The sequence below is a fragment of the Canis aureus genome, chromosome 12 (genome assembly GCF_053574225.1).
Source record: "Canis aureus isolate CA01 chromosome 12, VMU_Caureus_v.1.0, whole genome shotgun sequence".
Taxonomy (NCBI): domain Eukaryota; kingdom Metazoa; phylum Chordata; class Mammalia; order Carnivora; family Canidae; genus Canis; species Canis aureus.
Window position 1 is genome coordinate 42,132,356 of NC_135622.1, and position 16,597 is coordinate 42,148,952.

Below are 16,597 nucleotides of genomic sequence, written 5' to 3' on the forward strand. Positions count from 1 at the left end.
AATATAGACCAAAAAATGTGTAAGGAGGGCCTAATCAATGAATTCTCTGGCTTTTCTCTGTGAGTTCCAAACACAAATGGAGTCTATCAGGGGAAAAAACTTAGAAAAGAAAAACTAGGGGGGCCTAAGTGGTTTAGTTGGTTTAAGCATCTGCCTTCAGCTCAAGCCATGATCTCAGGATCCTGGGATGAGCATAGGGCTCCCTGCTCAGCAGGGAGTCAGCTTCTTCCTCTCCCTGTGCCCTTCCAAGTACAACCCCCACCCCATGTGCGCTCTCTCAAATAACATCTTTTAAAAAAAAGAGAAAAAACAACTATATACTGTAGCACTGATAAAACTACACTGTCAGCTTAGGATCCCTGAGATACCAACCCCCTATTCAAATACTTCATCATCAAAGTATTAATAAAAACACAAAACTCAGTCCTATAAAATATTTCCTTACAGTGGCTTAGCAACTACCAGAGGTTGGGGAAGTTCTACAAATGGCAATTTTACATCTGATTAGGACTAAATCATTAAGACTAATTCATTACACAACCTGATAATGAAAATGAAAAATTACACAGGAGTTTTCTTTAAAAAAAAAAAAAAAGAAGAAAGAAGAAAGAAGAAAGAAGAAAGAAGAAGAAAGAAAAAAAAACTATACTAAAATCTTAGGATTAAGAGTTATTCAATCTTGGGCAGCCCCGGTGGCTCAGCAGTTTAGTGCCACCTTTGGCCCAGGGCCTGATCCTGGAGACCTGGGATCAAATCCCAAGTCAGGCTCCCTGCATGGAGCCTGCTTCTCCCTCTTGCCTGTGTCTCTGCCTCTCTCTCTCTGTCTCTCATTAACAAATAAATAAAATCTTAAAAAAAAATAAAAGAGTTATTCAATCTACAGTAAGTGTGGGGAAAGCAGTATCTGACCCTTCTAGAGTTTTACCAATTAAGTGTGGAGCTATCCACTATGTAATTTCATGCTGTCAGAAAATGTTTTTAACAATCACCTCTAAAATATTAATAAAATCAAAGCAATATAAGTCCCCTAAATATCTTACCTATTAGGATGTCCCTGCAATCTCTTCGTAAGCTGAGGGGGAGAAAAACCGTATTAGTGACAGCACTTCAGAGACAGCCAATGTGCATCAATTCCCACAATACACACATCCAGGAGAACAAAAAACAGAAAAGAATATTAACAGGGCGTGCCTGGACATCCAACTCTTGATTTCAGCTCAGATCTTAATTTCAGGAGAAGATCGAGCCCCAGAATAAGGGCTCTGTGCAGGGCAGAGAAAACCTGCTTAAGATTCTCTCTCCCTCTCCCCCATCCAAAAAAGACTATTAGGAAATCAATATTCCTAAAGAATTCCTAAATTTCCTAATTCCTCACTGTTCAAGGAACATAACATAATCTAGGAACACATTCTCACAATAAGAGTAATTACCACCTGATAAAAATCTAAGCTACAAGTTATATAAATGAATGTTCAAAACAGGCAAACCCAGGGACAGAAAATAATCTGTGGCTGCCAGAAACTGGGAGTAAGGGAGAATGGTGAACGGCTAACTGGCACACAAATTTTTGGGTGTGACAACTGCACAACCTGTAGATTATTAAAGAAAAACACAGCACAATGCATATACATACTAAGAGTATATATTATGGTATATGAATTATATCTCAATAAAAAATACACTAAAAAATGTGGACTAGGTAAATTTTGAATAGATCTATTATCTACTCTAAGTACCCTGCTTGCTTACATATTACAAATCCATTTCTCTAAACACTAGATTTTCTCCTAACTCACAGTGTTAGGACCTTAAAATGAAAAGAGTACAGTTACCTCTTGTAACAATGGAATAACAGCATGCAGGGGCATCCTTAATACAGTCCTCTTAATTAGGTTTAAATTCCTAGTTTGAAGTACTTTCTGTGAGAAAATAAAAGAAACATAAAGATAAGTATATGCAGAAGCTAAAGACACTAAAGGAAAAACAGTAAAAATGGTATTTTTTCTTTTTTAAATTCAATTTAATGAACATACAGTGTACTATTAGTTTCAGGGAAAGAATTCAGCGATTCCTCAGTAGCATAGAACACCCAGTGCTCATTACATCAAATGCTCTTAATGCTCATCACCCGATTACCCCATCCTCCACCCACCTTCCCTTCAGCAACCCTCAGTTTGTTTTCCATAGTTAGAGTCTCTTATGGTTTGCCTCCCTGTTGTCTTATTTTCCTTCCCTTCTCCTATGTTGATTTGTTTTGTTTCTTAAATTCCACATAGGAGTGAAATCATATGGTTGTCTTTTTCTGACTTATTTCACTTAGCATAATACCCTCTAGTTCCATCTACGTCACTGCAAATGGCAAGACTTCATTCTTTATGGTTGAGTAATACTCCAGTGCATGTGTAAAACACTCCATTGTATGTGTCTATATATATGTATATACACATACATCTATAACACATCTTCATTATCCATTCATGTATCAATGGACATTTGAGCTCTTTCCACATTTTCGCCACTGTGGACATGCTTCCATAAACATTGGGGTGCATGTGCCCCTTCAAATCACTACGTTTGTATCCTCTGGATAAATATCTAGTAGTACAATTGCTAGGTGGTAAGGTAGTTCTATTTTTAACTTTTTGTGGAACCTCCATACTGTTTTTAGGAGTGGCTGCACCCATTTGTATTCCCATCAACAGTGCAAGAAGGTTCCCCTTTCTCCTTATCCTTGCCAACGGCTGCTGTTTCCTGACTTGTTCATTTTAATCATTTTGAGCAGTGTGAAGTGGTAGCTCACTGTGATTTTGATTTGTATTTCCCTGATGCCGAGCGATGTTGAGCATTTTTCTTGTGTCTGTTTTAACAACCAAACAATAAAATACCAACTGAATTTTAGTGAATGAAGATTGGAAGGGCTGACTGGAGAATGTTATGTTATGGTCTTTGGCTATCAAGAAAGAATAATCTTCAGGAATCAAGACATTTACTTTGATGAATGGAGTTTCTTCTCTACAGATTCTAAACTTTATGAAATTTTTACATAAAATAGAACACCTCTAGACATTTACAGATATATGCCACTTTAGAGAAGCTATCAAACTGTCATTTTATGAAATCAGAGATATATCCACATAAGATTGAGCAAAACATACTAAAACCACACTTAGAAAGCAACAAATCTTTTAAAATTATCAACTTTTGATAAACTTTTAAGATAATTAAAAGATCATACATAACGAATGCTTGAATCAAAACCCTGGGAGAGTACATCAACTGGAGAAACCCAGTCTCCACTACAGGGTACAGAAAATGAGAGAGAGTAGTCCTAATCCTGGCAGGCTTTTCAATGTCTCCAAACCCCAGATGCTTCATCTATAGGCAAGAGTGTGAAATACAAGTCCTTTCAGGTTCTCAAAATCTTCAGTCTCCCCTTCCTCTTGAACTTTTCTATGTATTTATTCTTTCCAAAGAGTTTAATTCCCAGAGGAACTTCCTTGATGATGGATGCATGCTGTTTTGGTGATGATTGGTACTCTAAAGGCCATGCTTAAAATATAAACAGAAGTACCAAAGGGCAAAATATAGAAGACTGATTATAGCCTATTTTAACAGCATCTTTTCAGAATTCCCTATGAATTTTATTTACTTATAAAAATATCTTTACACCAAGCCCTTTCAAATCCATCAAAAACTATACAAAAACTACCACTGGAATAATTGCATAGTTCCTCATACAAAAGAAATAAAACTTTTTATAAAAGTGAGGAATGGACTGTCCTGATTAAACAGTTTCAATTAACCTAAATTTATATTTTCAAATAATCAGAATACAAGATTCAAAACAAAATATGTTGATCAGAACTTCAACAGTAATTCAGAAGATGCGTGATGATACTAAACATACCTCAAATCATGTTATTATAAATACCAGTTATCACAAAGTTTGAACGATGTACAGGTTATAGGGAACAATCTATCTGAACTAGTCTACAAATTACTATTTGAAATAAGACCCACTCTTGTTAAGGTCCTCAATTTTCACAAGATGTTCACCAAACTATCAGGTTTCATGGTCTTAACTGGCCAAGTAGGGTAGTAGCCCTTCAAGTCACGGGATATAAACTTGAATCTATTGTTGCACATTATTTATACCAAAAGCTTAGTTAAAAACAATATAGGAATGAGGGTTTAAAAAATATGTAGTTTGTGTAATCTCCTGGTGTTCTAAAATATAAAGTGATCATATAATTTATTGTCTAAACTAGGACACATGACAATGAAAGTCACTATTAATTATTATACCAAGATAAGAGGTATAAACTAGAACTGTCAAAGGCCAACAAGAGTACATATGGCTTAGAGCACTTGGTGGCTCAATTGGTTAAGTGTCCATCTTGACTTTGTCTCAGGACAAGATCTCAACAGGATTGTGAGAAGGAGCCTCACCTAATTAAGATTATCTCCCTCTCATCTTCTCTCCTTCTCTCTTAAAAAAAAAAAAAAGAGTACGTATGGCCTAGCTGTTTAGAAGTTATATCAAACTGCTGGACAGAAGAATTTTTAACAAGCTCTCAAGTAATTCTTATGCTAACTAACAAGAGGGTCTATGATAATTTTCCAAATTAAGAGAAGTAAAAGCAAGTTACCCTAAACCAAAGTAAAGTGTTAATGGATATAGAAGTTAGCATTAACTTCCACTGAAAATATATTTAAAGAGACAACCCTATAAACCACAGTTGTAACTAGCCAAGAAAATATTGAAGGTTTTCTTTTACAAGTTTGCTACACTATAACTGAAGCATAATTAACAGTACACACTTAAATATACTATTTAATCAGTATGACATAAACCTTTACCAATGAAGCAAACACTATGATAAACATTCCATCACCTTCAAGCTTCCTTGGGCCCCTTAACATTCTAATCGTCCACCCTCACCCCCAGGTAACCACTGAACTATATATATTGGTCTGCATTTCCTAGAATTTTTATATAAATAGAATCATAAAGAGCATGTACTCTTTGGCTTCATTCTCACAGCCTAAGTTTGAGATTCATCCATGTTGCTAATGTATCAATAATATATTCCTAACAGTGCTAGATAAAGAATTTGTTTATTTGTTCATATGTTGAGGAACATATGTGTTCTCTCAAGGTTACAATTATTTAAAAAATATAAAGTTGCTAGCATCATTCATGTACAAGTCTTTATATGAACATGTTTTTGATTCTCCAGGTAAATACCCATCAGTAGAATATGGCTGGGTCTTATGGGAGATGAATCTTTAACTTTTAAGAAACTGCCTAATTCTTTTCCAAAGTAGCTGTACCATTTTATATTCCCACCAGCAAGATATGAGATTCCAACTGTACCACATTCTCACCAACAGAAGGATCTTTTAAATTTTAATCAACCCACTGCAGGTATGTAGTGTTAGTTCACTGCCATGCTAATTTGCATTGGTGGTGATCCATGATATGTAACACTTTTAAATGCACTTACTGGCCATTTAACTTCTTTTGTGAAGTATCTGTTCACACCTTTACCAGATTTTTATTTGAGTTGAGTCTCATTATTGAGTCTTTTATATTTTCTGGATAGAACCCTTGTCTGATGTAAGGATTGCAAATATTCTGCCAGCCCACAGCTTACCTTTCCTCTCTCTTAACAGTGTCAAGTATTTCAAGAGTAAAAGATTTTAACTTTCATTAAGTCCAAATGACCGTTTTTCATTAAGTCCAAATGACCGCTTTTTCCTAGAGTGTGTAATGCTTTTTGTGATGCCATCAAGACTCTGTCCACTAATGTTTGCATATATTTTATCCTATCTTCTAGAAGTTTTGTAGATTTCGGTTTTACATTTATCTATTTTGAGTCAACTTTTGTGAAATAAGAGCTGAGATGTATTTTTTTTTCCAGATGGATATTTGGTTGGTACAGGATTAATTGTTGGAAAGATTTTACTTTCTCCATTAACTCAACTAATTCTGTATGGTCTATTTCTGGACTATTTTGGTTCCTTAATCTGTATTTATTTTTCACCATTATCAAACTATCTTGATTACTATACTTTATCTTGAAATTGAGTAGGCTTGGGATGCCTGGATGTTTCAGTGGTTGAGCGTCTGCCTTCCGCTCAGGGCGTGATTCCGGAGTCCAGGATCGAGTCCTACATCGGGTTCCTTATGGGAACCTACTTCTCCCTCTACCTATGTCTCTGCCTCTTTCTCTGTATCTCTCGTGAATTAATAAATAAAATCTTAAAAAAAAAAAAAAAAAAAAAGGAAGGAAGGGAGGGAGGGAGGGAGGGAAAAGAAAAAGGAAAAGGAAAAGGAAAAGAAAAGGAAAGGAAAGGAAAGAAAAGAAAAGAAATTGAGTAGGCTAAGTCCTCCAATTTTACCTGGAGATGCTGCTGAAATTTAATTGGGAATGTACTGAATACACAGAGAAGTATGGGGGGGGGGGAATTCCTCGTTTAACAGTATTAAATCTTTCAATCATAAACATCACTACTCAAATCTTTCTTAATTTCTCTCAATTTTTGTAATGCAGAGGTAGAGGCATCTTTTATAGTGTATTTTACAGTAGAATTTATCCTACTGTAAATGGCACAAAATTATTTACATACATTTTTAAAAATCTAAAAATAGCTGTCGTCTGTGGATGCCATGAATTATATAAATGACTAGGCTTCTCTTCTCATAAGCTATAGACATTTTCTTTGAGTCAAATTTCCACCTTTCTAAAGCCACGAATTTAATGTCAAGTTTTCTATGGTAGGGATTCTTCTCACTTCTAGTCATATGATACATTCCTGCCACTGCTCATTGCCTTCTTTCATTTTTATTGTCCTCCTCCTATATTTCGTGTATAATCATAAGGTAACTTTTGGGATTAAAGAAGAGTATTTTTAGGAGAAAAAAAAATATTGGGGGGCATAGTCTGGGTGGCTTAGTCAGCTAAGTATCTGCCTTTGGCTGAGGTCATAACCTCAGGGTCCTGTTCAACGGAGTCTCTTTCTCCCTCTCACTCTGCCTCTTCCCCTCCTCCCTGCTTGTGTTCTCCGCTCTCAAATAAATAAAATCTTTAAAAAAATTATATATATATTTTACTTATCTCTTTTTTTAAAGGGTTATTTTAAAAGAAGCTCTTCACTCTAACTTTTACAGGTCTTTTCCAGCACACAATGTTTCAGGATTCTAGTTTCCAATTACTTCTACTTAATACAATGTATCACCTAAAGACCTCTAATAATGAAAAAATCTTATGTGTACAACCCTTCACAATTTAAGAAGTGCTTCCAAAAAGGTCATATTGTTTCCTCAACAACTCTGTGATGTCTGATAAATACACTGTCACCTTTGAAGTGCCAAAAGATTTTAACCTGAATCTCTACAAGCTTTTAGATCCAACTACCAGTGTACAAGAAGTATGTTAGAGGAACATGTTAAATGATATCATTTACTGGATTAAATGACACAACAAAATGGAGTTTTACAGAAGGCAAAAATCCAGAATGTGAGAATCTCTTCAGGGCAAATAACATAGCTTCCCCAAAAACTTAACTGCAAGACACAGAAGAGGCATTATCTCCCCAATACTGTGTGTACTTCATGGGGATCCCATTTTGAAGAAAGCAAATATAAAAACTTACGAAGTTCATGAGACAATCAAGGAAATATAAACCTACTAACTGAATATTTGATGATTTCAAAGAATTGCTGTTTACTTTTTTAAGGTGTAATAATGGATTGTGGTTGTTTTTAAAAGGAGTTGTTACTGTCAGAGTTGAACAAGGATGTATTTACAGATAAAATGTTGTCTCTATGCTTCACTATAACCTAGGGAGGCCTGTGGGCAGATACATGACACAATGACAAATAGATTGGCTAGTGCTGATAATTTCTGAAACTCAGTGATGAGTGCGTGGGGGGTCCAATGTAATAATTCTAAATGTTTTGAAATGTTTCTTTAAAAAAAATCGGTAGCTGATTTACTTGTATTACTGAGAAAGGTTTCAAAGTATAGTTAAGGAGACAACAGTGGCAGATAAATTACGTTACATTTTAAAAACATTGTCCATTGTTTTCTACAGCTTATTTTCATCTAGGTTTCTATACCATATAACTAAAATCCACCTTTCAAATTACATACACTCACAAACTATTTTACAAGTAATTTTACAAAAAATTTTAGGATGTGATTTCCCCTCGTTTTGTAAAATCACCTTAGACATAAACGATATTCACATTTAGATCAAAATATAAATCAGAAAGACGCTATTCATAGGTTACATGATTAAAGTAACCTATGAATAAAGTCACATCAATACTAAGTGGCACCATAATATTGAATCACTAAGAAAATGTAAACTGATTTTATCTAATCAGGCAGTGCTTAAATCCAATTTTTACATTAAAATGTCTCTACAGACCACTATTAAATTCTAGAATTTAAGAGGACCTAATTATGTAACTTCATACAAGCAGTCACCAACTTACAAACACAGAAATAATAAATACCTCCCTTATATAAATTTCTAGTACTTTTACCTCTAAATACTTCAAACATAACCCCCAACCCTCTTGAATTTTTCCCCCAAACCTCCTACCCATTGCCAAGGTTCCACCTCACCGCCCCCTCTCACGGCCAGGGGGAAATAAGTTTCTGGAATCCAGAGTAAAAACTCAGGAACGCATTTTCCTACAGAAAAAAATATAAATTGTGATCTAGAATGCTGAGTATTATAGTTCAGCTACACTATGTTTATAAAAGGCTTTTGTGAACTAAAGCCTAAGACCTAATAACAAGTCAGAACAATATTTCTATGAGAAAATGCATTCCAGGTTCAAAATAATTTAACACAATGCCTTTGTAGGTTGGTGACTGTCTGTATAGTGCCACCAAGTGATCTATACTTGACTACAGTCAGAAAATATTAAATTCAAAATAGCTATATTACAGGTCTATTCACTTGAGTGTGCTAGGTCAATCACTTTCTAAGAAAAATTAACTGTCTTAATTCATTTTAAAAACTGCTATAATACTTACATTTAGCATTTCGAAATCATTACTTTCTAAACCCTGTGTGAGAAGAACTGGAAAGCTATTTGTCTGTGGAAGGTCAACCTTTTCTTTCTTTGTATCTATATCCAGTGCTCCCAGGCGTTCTTCAATGCTAACCTGCAGAACAGAAATGATCTATTAATGTGAAACCAGACAAGGCCTAAAGTAGCTTGGTCCAGGGGCAAATGAGTGGCTCAGTCAGTTAAGTGTCTGCCTTTGACTCAGGTCATGATCACAGGGTCCTGAGACCAAGTCCTGCATATGGCTCCCTGCTCAGCAGGGAATCTGCTTCTCCCTCTCCCCCACCACCCACTCATGGCTCGCTTACTCTCTCAAATAAATAAAAATCTTAAGGAAAAAAAAAAAAGCTGCAGAGACAAGTACAATAACCACAGGAAGGAAGGTCTAGGGAGCTGAGAAAAAATGAAATTTTATAAGTTAAGAGGTTAAAATGATGACCAACTATCACTAAACTAGCCAGGACTGCTCAGACAGCCAAGAGAAGAGGCATCACTGGAAGTCAGCAACATGCGAAACCCAATGGAAATCATCACAGCAAGTCCTGGCTTGATGTATTCAATTATGTGACCCAGCTGACCACTAACAAAGGCCAAAACAGCACCTTCTGTAGTTAGTACAATGTCTTCTCCATTAACAGTGGCCAAGTAAACATCTCACAGTCTACAATCTGGAATTTCAGGAACCTGTGCTGCTGGGGATGAGAGAGAGAGTTAACAGCAGCAATCTCAGTTCCTCAAGTTCCAAGTCTGGCTCTATCCGATATATGTGTTACAGTCTCAAGAGGAATCTCAAAAATCATCAGAGTGCGAATCTCAAACATCGTCAGAGTGCCTCTATTACCTCATTTTCCCCCAATTTCCTCTTGCTCTCTACTTCCTCAGTTTGTGGAAGAGCAGGCTTGATGGCTGCATGATGACCAGGCACCCCTGGCACCAAAACTTTTGCTTCAGAATTCATCACTGGTGTTCTCACCTGTTGAATAGGAACAGCAGGGATGTGACAAAAGAAATGGTGCCTTTGTCCTAGCAAGATTTAGCCCCAATGAGAAAATGAACTAAAAGATTCGTTTGCAAAAATCTAACATAACTAACTTAATATATGAATTAAAGATAAATTTTAACTGAATGTTGGCAAATATGTTTTTAAATTATAATCTGAAAGTTCAGTTTTACAGTTTTCAATACCACATTAGAGTAAAAACCAGGAACAATGTTTATAGATTACAGTTTACTTAAAAACATTAGACTATGTTTTGCAACCATCTCCAGTAATCGAACTTTGCCAGAAATGCTCAGACAGCCAAGAGAAAGGTGTCATCTCTGGAACTCAGCCAGAAGCGAAACCATATATGGATGTCATCATAGCATGTATTGGCTTTCCCTTTCTCATTAAACTGCCAAACATATGATATCTACATATAGACGCCATGTTATATTCAAAATAAAGCATGATGATGATGATTAGTGTATATACAGTGTTCAATTCCAGACCCATCATTTTAGGCTTTATTCCACCTTTAAATGTAAGATTCTTCTCAAAGTTATGCTCCTTTAAATATTGACATTGGTAAAATAATTTGATAAATATGATGTTTATTTAATGATCATACGTGGGGGCAGAGGCTAACTCCCAGGTCTTCAACTTCTAGTTATCTATTCACTCATGCACTTAACAAATCAAGAGCACAAGAGTTTTATAATCTTGTTATCTGAGACCTAATCCCACAAACTTGTTAAAACAAAATCATAAAGAGATGGTATCAAAGAGTCTAAACATAGTATTACGTAACAATTCGACTCACCTAAATCTCATTTTTCTCAATTTCTAATATAAAATGCACTCACCTTTGTTATAGCCGTTTCTACTTTGGGGGCCCAGCAGTTTGAAATATCTCTTATTAAACACATATGAGGTTCTTTGGAACTTAAAGCCTGGGAATATAATTTTAAAGAGGAGAGGGTATGATGGAGAAAAAAAAAAAAAAAGTGTCAAATAAAGGAATTGGGAATAAAACATGAAAAGCAAATGCCTACTTGTGCATTTTTTATAAAAATACAAAAAAGCACAGAAAGCTTCCCCACAAAACTGAGCCACTCAGACTGATGACCATTCAGATTGACGGCAGCATAGAAAAGTGGGTCAGTATTAAGCATAATGTGTACTTTCTTCAGTTAGGAACTGCTCGAATTTTTCATGTGTATAGTTTTAAAAGACCAACTGGTTTTGTTGTTTTTTTGTTTTTTTTTGTTTTAATTTATTCATGAAAGACACACACAGAGAGAGGCAGAGACATAGGCAGAGGGAGAAGCAAGCTCCCTGCAGGGGATCCTAAGACTCAATCCTAGGACCCCAGGATAACCTCCTGGGCCAAAGGCAGATGCTCAACCACTGGGCCACCCAGGTACCCCAGATCAACAGGTTTTGTGTTTTTTTGGGGTTTTTTCCCCCCATGAGAAACACAGGAGGGGGGGGGGGGGGGCAGAGACACAAGCAGAGGGAGAAGCAGGCTCCATGCAGGGAGCCTGACATGGGATTCGATCTTGGGTCCTCAGGATCACGCCCTGGGCTGAAGGCAGTGCTAAACTGCTGAGCCACCCGGGCTGCCCGATCAACAGGTTTTTAAGTGTAACAGATTTTAAAGAAAACATTCCAGTTTGTCACCCCTATAAAGAATAGTATAGGCTAAAAAAGAATATTTCTATCCTAAAAAAGAATGTTTTTATCCTAAAATTTCCTACTGCTATATTTCCCACAACCAAGTCAAAGACAGCACTGCTGATGAACAAAAATGCTCTAGGGTCCACATCCTTGATGTGGTATCAAACGGTGGGAATAATCAGATGCTGCAAAGTACAGGTTACCCATAAGGTGTTCCGGTTATATGTAATCCTCTATAACCACAGAACCAATTAGTATCCAGAAAGACCCCAAACAAGCAGAAACAATGGCTTTATCTGCAGAGAAGGGTTAGGGGGTCCACATACAGCAAGAAGACTTAGGTTTACAGCTTAACACCTTTCTCCTTTCATTAAACCATATCCATGTGTTAAGTTTTTAAAAAGCAAAGAATTAAATAAACTCAAGAGCTTAAATTTAAGCTTAAAATAAACTCAGCCGGAGTTTGCTTGGGCATGTAATATTCCACTCATCATCTCCCAGGGGGCCTTACTGAATAAAAGCAGTATAGGGACACCTCGGTGGCTCAGTAGTTGAGCATCTGCCTTCAGCTCAGGGTGTGATCCCAGGGTCCTGGGATCGAATCTCATATCAGGCTCCCCATGAGAAGCCTGCTTCTCCTTCTGCCTAGGTCTCTGGACAGAGACAAAGAAGGAATCCCTCTGTCTGTCTCTCATGAATAAGTAAAATCTTAAAAAAAAATAGCAGTATAAATGCAAGCTGAAGAAATCACCTATTGGACATGCTCATCACTTACCAAAAGTCTCCAAAGAAACTTCTATAATCAAAAGTTAAGTAACTGTACCACTCATTAAATTTCCACTGAGAAAATTCAGTGAATACTATTACCAAGGGCTCCTTTATTAAGATTTAGCTTTGGGAGAATTGGGCAAAATTCACTCATACCTATGCTGACCAAAATATTACCTACTAGGGACATGGAGGTACTTAGCATTTGAAATGAGGCTATTCCAAACTGAGATGTGTTTGTAAGTGAAAATATACACCAAACATCAAAGACATACTATTAAATAAAGGAGGAAAGAGAATAAACTATCTCAAATAATTTTCATATTGACTAAGGATTAAAATATTTTTGATATGCTGGGTTAAGTAAAATTATATCCATAGCTCTCACGAACTAAAATAAACCACCCAGTGAAAAGTCCTTCAGTTAAGGGAAAATATGTGACTTCTTTTTAAGTATTCCAATAAGCAGACCAATGAATCATTTCAAAATCATTTTCTTCCATGGCCATATTGATGTTGTATTGCTCTACCCCAGAGTAGCATCTACGTACCACTCGCTCAATGATGGGCTGAAACCAATTCCCATATACAAGCAACAATGACATTTTGTCTGAGCAAAAACCAGCTGCTAGAATAGGGATGGGTTTTGGTGTTGATTTCTTGCCTTTCCCAGGTGTTGCTATCTGAATTGTGCAGTTTGAAGTCAAAGGCTTTTTGCAGTATCTAGAAGTGAAAAAAAAATTAATTAGAAAATTTGAGATAACATCTCATACGAATGCTTTGAAGTTGGCATTGAGTCAGAAAATGCAACCCTCCTGTGGCCTCCACACTACAACTGCAGTGACCAGGGTCCCCAACAGCACTAGTGTTGCTGTCAAGACCTTATCTATCATCTAGCAAGACTTCACCATCAAAATTTGCCTGGAGACCCATGTGCCCTCCTATCCCACTGTCAAGCTCCACAAGGGGCCCAAGCTCCCAGGTACTCTCTCACTGCCTTGAGCTTCAGCACCAGATTACTGACTATATCTGCTCCAATCAGCTCCATCTCCAATTGTTTCCAACCCCCAAAAGCCTCACTAGGATCTCTCAACACAGTTCAGGAGCAAAATTTCAGCAAAATTTTATCAAAAGAATCCCATCCTCAATTTCTTCTCTCAGGACTTTCTTCACCTTCTTGCTCTATGCTGGCTCATAAGGACAGATCTCCCAGGTCATACCTGTTTTGCCTCCATAGCCTTTGTGTCAGCAGCCCTGGACAGGATTTAAGTGTGCTTCCTGTTTGTCACAAACATTTCAAGACAAGTAGTCTCTCCCTCTTTCACCTCTAAAACCTTGCAAAGTGTTGTCACCAGATACCAGCTACCTCCGTCTCCTGCTGTCATCCATTCATTTCTGGGTCACTCCCCTTTATTTCTTAAATATTTTAGTGGCTCCACTGTCAATCCATCCAACACTTTCTTAGTGGTCTCCATATTCACCACACAGCCTGATAATCTGACACATGGTCCTCTCAGTTCCATACCCTTGCCACCTCCAACAACCGTACCTCTACTGTGTCTCAGTCACTTACTCCTCACATCACAGACATCTTATCACCCACAAGTAACCACACTGCTCCTATCTTTCCAACTCACTCCCCCTAGTTATCTGGACTCCACAATCATCTGTCCAGGACTTCTGGTCTCTGCTTTGGCCTTTCACCCCTCCGTAGGCTATTCTCAACATATCAGACAGAATGGCTTAAAGCTTAATGTCTTAACACTTAGGTCAAACCTCATCAATCTTCTGCATAAAAGCCAATGGCTTACTATATTGCCCAAGGAGAAGTGCCCAAGTCCTCATTGCTGCCCACTACTTCCAGGCCCTCAATTATAATTTTTATTTATTTATGACAGTCACACAGAGAGAGAGAGAGAGAGAGAGAGGCAGAGACACAGGCAGAGGGAGAAGCAGGCTCCATGCACCGGGAGCCCGACGTGGGACTCAATCCCGGGTCTCCAGGATTGCGCCAAAGGCAGGCGCCAAACCGCTGCGCCACCCAGGGATCCCCTAGGCCCTCAATTATATATTCCACGTACATGCATGACTGTAAATAAAGGCCTCAAGTGTTACACAAAAAATGTTAACAGTTACCTCTAGGGAATAGAACTCAGTGGAGGGAGAATTATGCTTAATAATCAATTGTCTATATATCCTAAATAATGTTTTATGCTTTCATACACTATTTTATATTTAAATAAAGTCCTACACCAGGATTATAAAAGGAAAGACCAACTGACAAAAAGTTGAAATAACTTTAAAGTTTACATGACTGAGTTTTAGACCATGTCTATAGAGTATGGGTAAAGGGTGGCAAACTTTCTATAAAGAGCAGATAATATTTTAGTTTTGGGCACCACATATGATCATACTGATTTGACCCACAGGTCATAATTTACTGACCCTTGGTCTATGACTACTACACATCCCACCAGCCTCACTCCCCTCTACTCACCAAAACATTAGCATTGCCATGTTTCACTGACCCACGTATGTATTATCTAAGTTAGAAATTAAGGTTTTACCAAGTTCACAAGCAAAGTTTTCCAACCGAACCACTTTCTTTTAAAATAGATTATCAGAACTACTAACATTTACTAAGCATATTATTATAAAACTACTTTACTAACCACATATACGAAGAAATGGTCCATGATTCTAAAAACTTTTGAGTTCTCACTAAGAATGTATGTAGTCATATGGATAAATAATAATGCTTTCAAAATAATCTAACTGAAAAGTAATCAAAATGCAAAGAATATTGAAGTGGGAATAAAAAAGAATAACAAATCAGGGAAAGAAAATAAACTTGAGAAATTTCTTACCCATTTAATATGTGTTCAAAAAGATGAACTTCACCATCTCTGCAAACAACAGCTAACTTGACAGGCTAAAAGAAAAATTTACTGATTATTCTAAGGGGTTAATACACTTCAGTCTACTCTAATGGATAATTGCTTTAATACACTTATCAAATTTAAGCTGTTCTCCCCCAAACCCAACCCTTTAAATAACCAGAGAAGTTAGAACACCAAGGTTACACAATTGCTGCATTTAAAAATCATTACTGTCATCAAAATGACAATTGGAGTTTTTGTAAAGTTTAGAAATGAAAGTTTAGGGGAAGAAGTTATTAGTCAAGGAGAATACAGCCTGGAAGTCAAAGGAGCGAAGTCACCACTACCAAGTGCAGAGACTGGCAAAAGGGAACAGGTAGGCCTTGCATGTAAGAGCAGTAGGGATTGCTGAAAACACCTCTGCCTACAGTCCCCATCCCCCATCCATAAGCATTCACCACAGTGATTTACCTTGAACAGTCTAAGCTTACTTGAACAGTCTTAAGATTTTTGTTGTATTTTGTTCTTCCTCCCTTGTGTCCCCTTCTTTCCCAAATCATTAAATCATCAATACACTAATTTTAAAAATACAATTTGCAAAACCCAAAAACAAATTCTCAAAAATCAGGCCATTTACCTCTTCTTTATTTTCTGACAAAGCCAAATCAATATACACAGGTTCATCTGTAACTGTAAAAGACATCACTGCATTCTTTTCTTTGTTTTCTGACCGGACCTGCCTAGATAACAAAACCAATAATTAGATAAAAAGAAATTTAAAAAACAAACGAAAAATCATGAGCACCTATGGGGAATCACAACATTAGATTCCCCACAGCTTTTGCATCTTTTCTACAGATCACACTCAGGGACACATCCGTGTCACTGCCATTTACCATGGATGATGCAAGGAAGAGAAAAAGCACTAATGCACTTACGGAGACTTAAACAATGAGTAATATTCTCTATTCTTTTCCACTATTATTTGCCTATCTTGATGCCAGTACCACATTGTATCGATTATTATAGCTTAACAACTCAGGAGATTAGGCAATGTGAGCTCTCCAACTTTTTCTGCTTTTTCAACATTGTTTTGCTCCTCTATGTCCTCTGTATTTTCATTTGAATTTTAAAATCAGACTGTCAATTTCTATAAAAGTTTCTTCTAAGATTTTGACTGGGTTCACACTAAAGCTACAG

The 16,597-nt window shown here is 36.9% G+C and overlaps 1 protein-coding gene and 2 non-coding genes across 3 annotated transcripts in view; all 3 read right to left on the reverse strand.

Annotated features, from left to right (window-relative positions):
- The window catches only part of WDR43 (WD repeat domain 43), a 44,315-nt gene that overhangs the window by 8,437 nt on the left and 19,281 nt on the right, over positions 1-16,597 (reverse strand). Inside the window, exons 6-13 of the mRNA XM_077843742.1 lie at positions 16,035-16,137; positions 15,386-15,450; positions 13,070-13,241; positions 10,937-11,023; positions 9,933-10,064; positions 9,057-9,188; positions 1,833-1,919; positions 1,041-1,072 (exon numbers count right to left, since the gene is read on the reverse strand). Coding sequence (XP_077699868.1) covers positions 1,041-1,072; positions 1,833-1,919; positions 9,057-9,188; positions 9,933-10,064; positions 10,937-11,023; positions 13,070-13,241; positions 15,386-15,450; positions 16,035-16,137 — 810 coding nt within the window. The remainder of the gene's footprint in view (positions 1-1,040; positions 1,073-1,832; positions 1,920-9,056; positions 9,189-9,932; positions 10,065-10,936; positions 11,024-13,069; positions 13,242-15,385; positions 15,451-16,034; positions 16,138-16,597) is intronic.
- Positions 9,555-9,630, reverse strand: LOC144281431 (small nucleolar RNA SNORD53/SNORD92). Its single transcript, XR_013349965.1, has one exon. It is a non-coding gene; the product is annotated as a small nucleolar RNA SNORD53/SNORD92 (small nucleolar RNA).
- On the reverse strand, positions 10,380-10,459 carry LOC144281430 (small nucleolar RNA SNORD53/SNORD92). Its single transcript, XR_013349964.1, has one exon. It is a non-coding gene; the product is annotated as a small nucleolar RNA SNORD53/SNORD92 (small nucleolar RNA).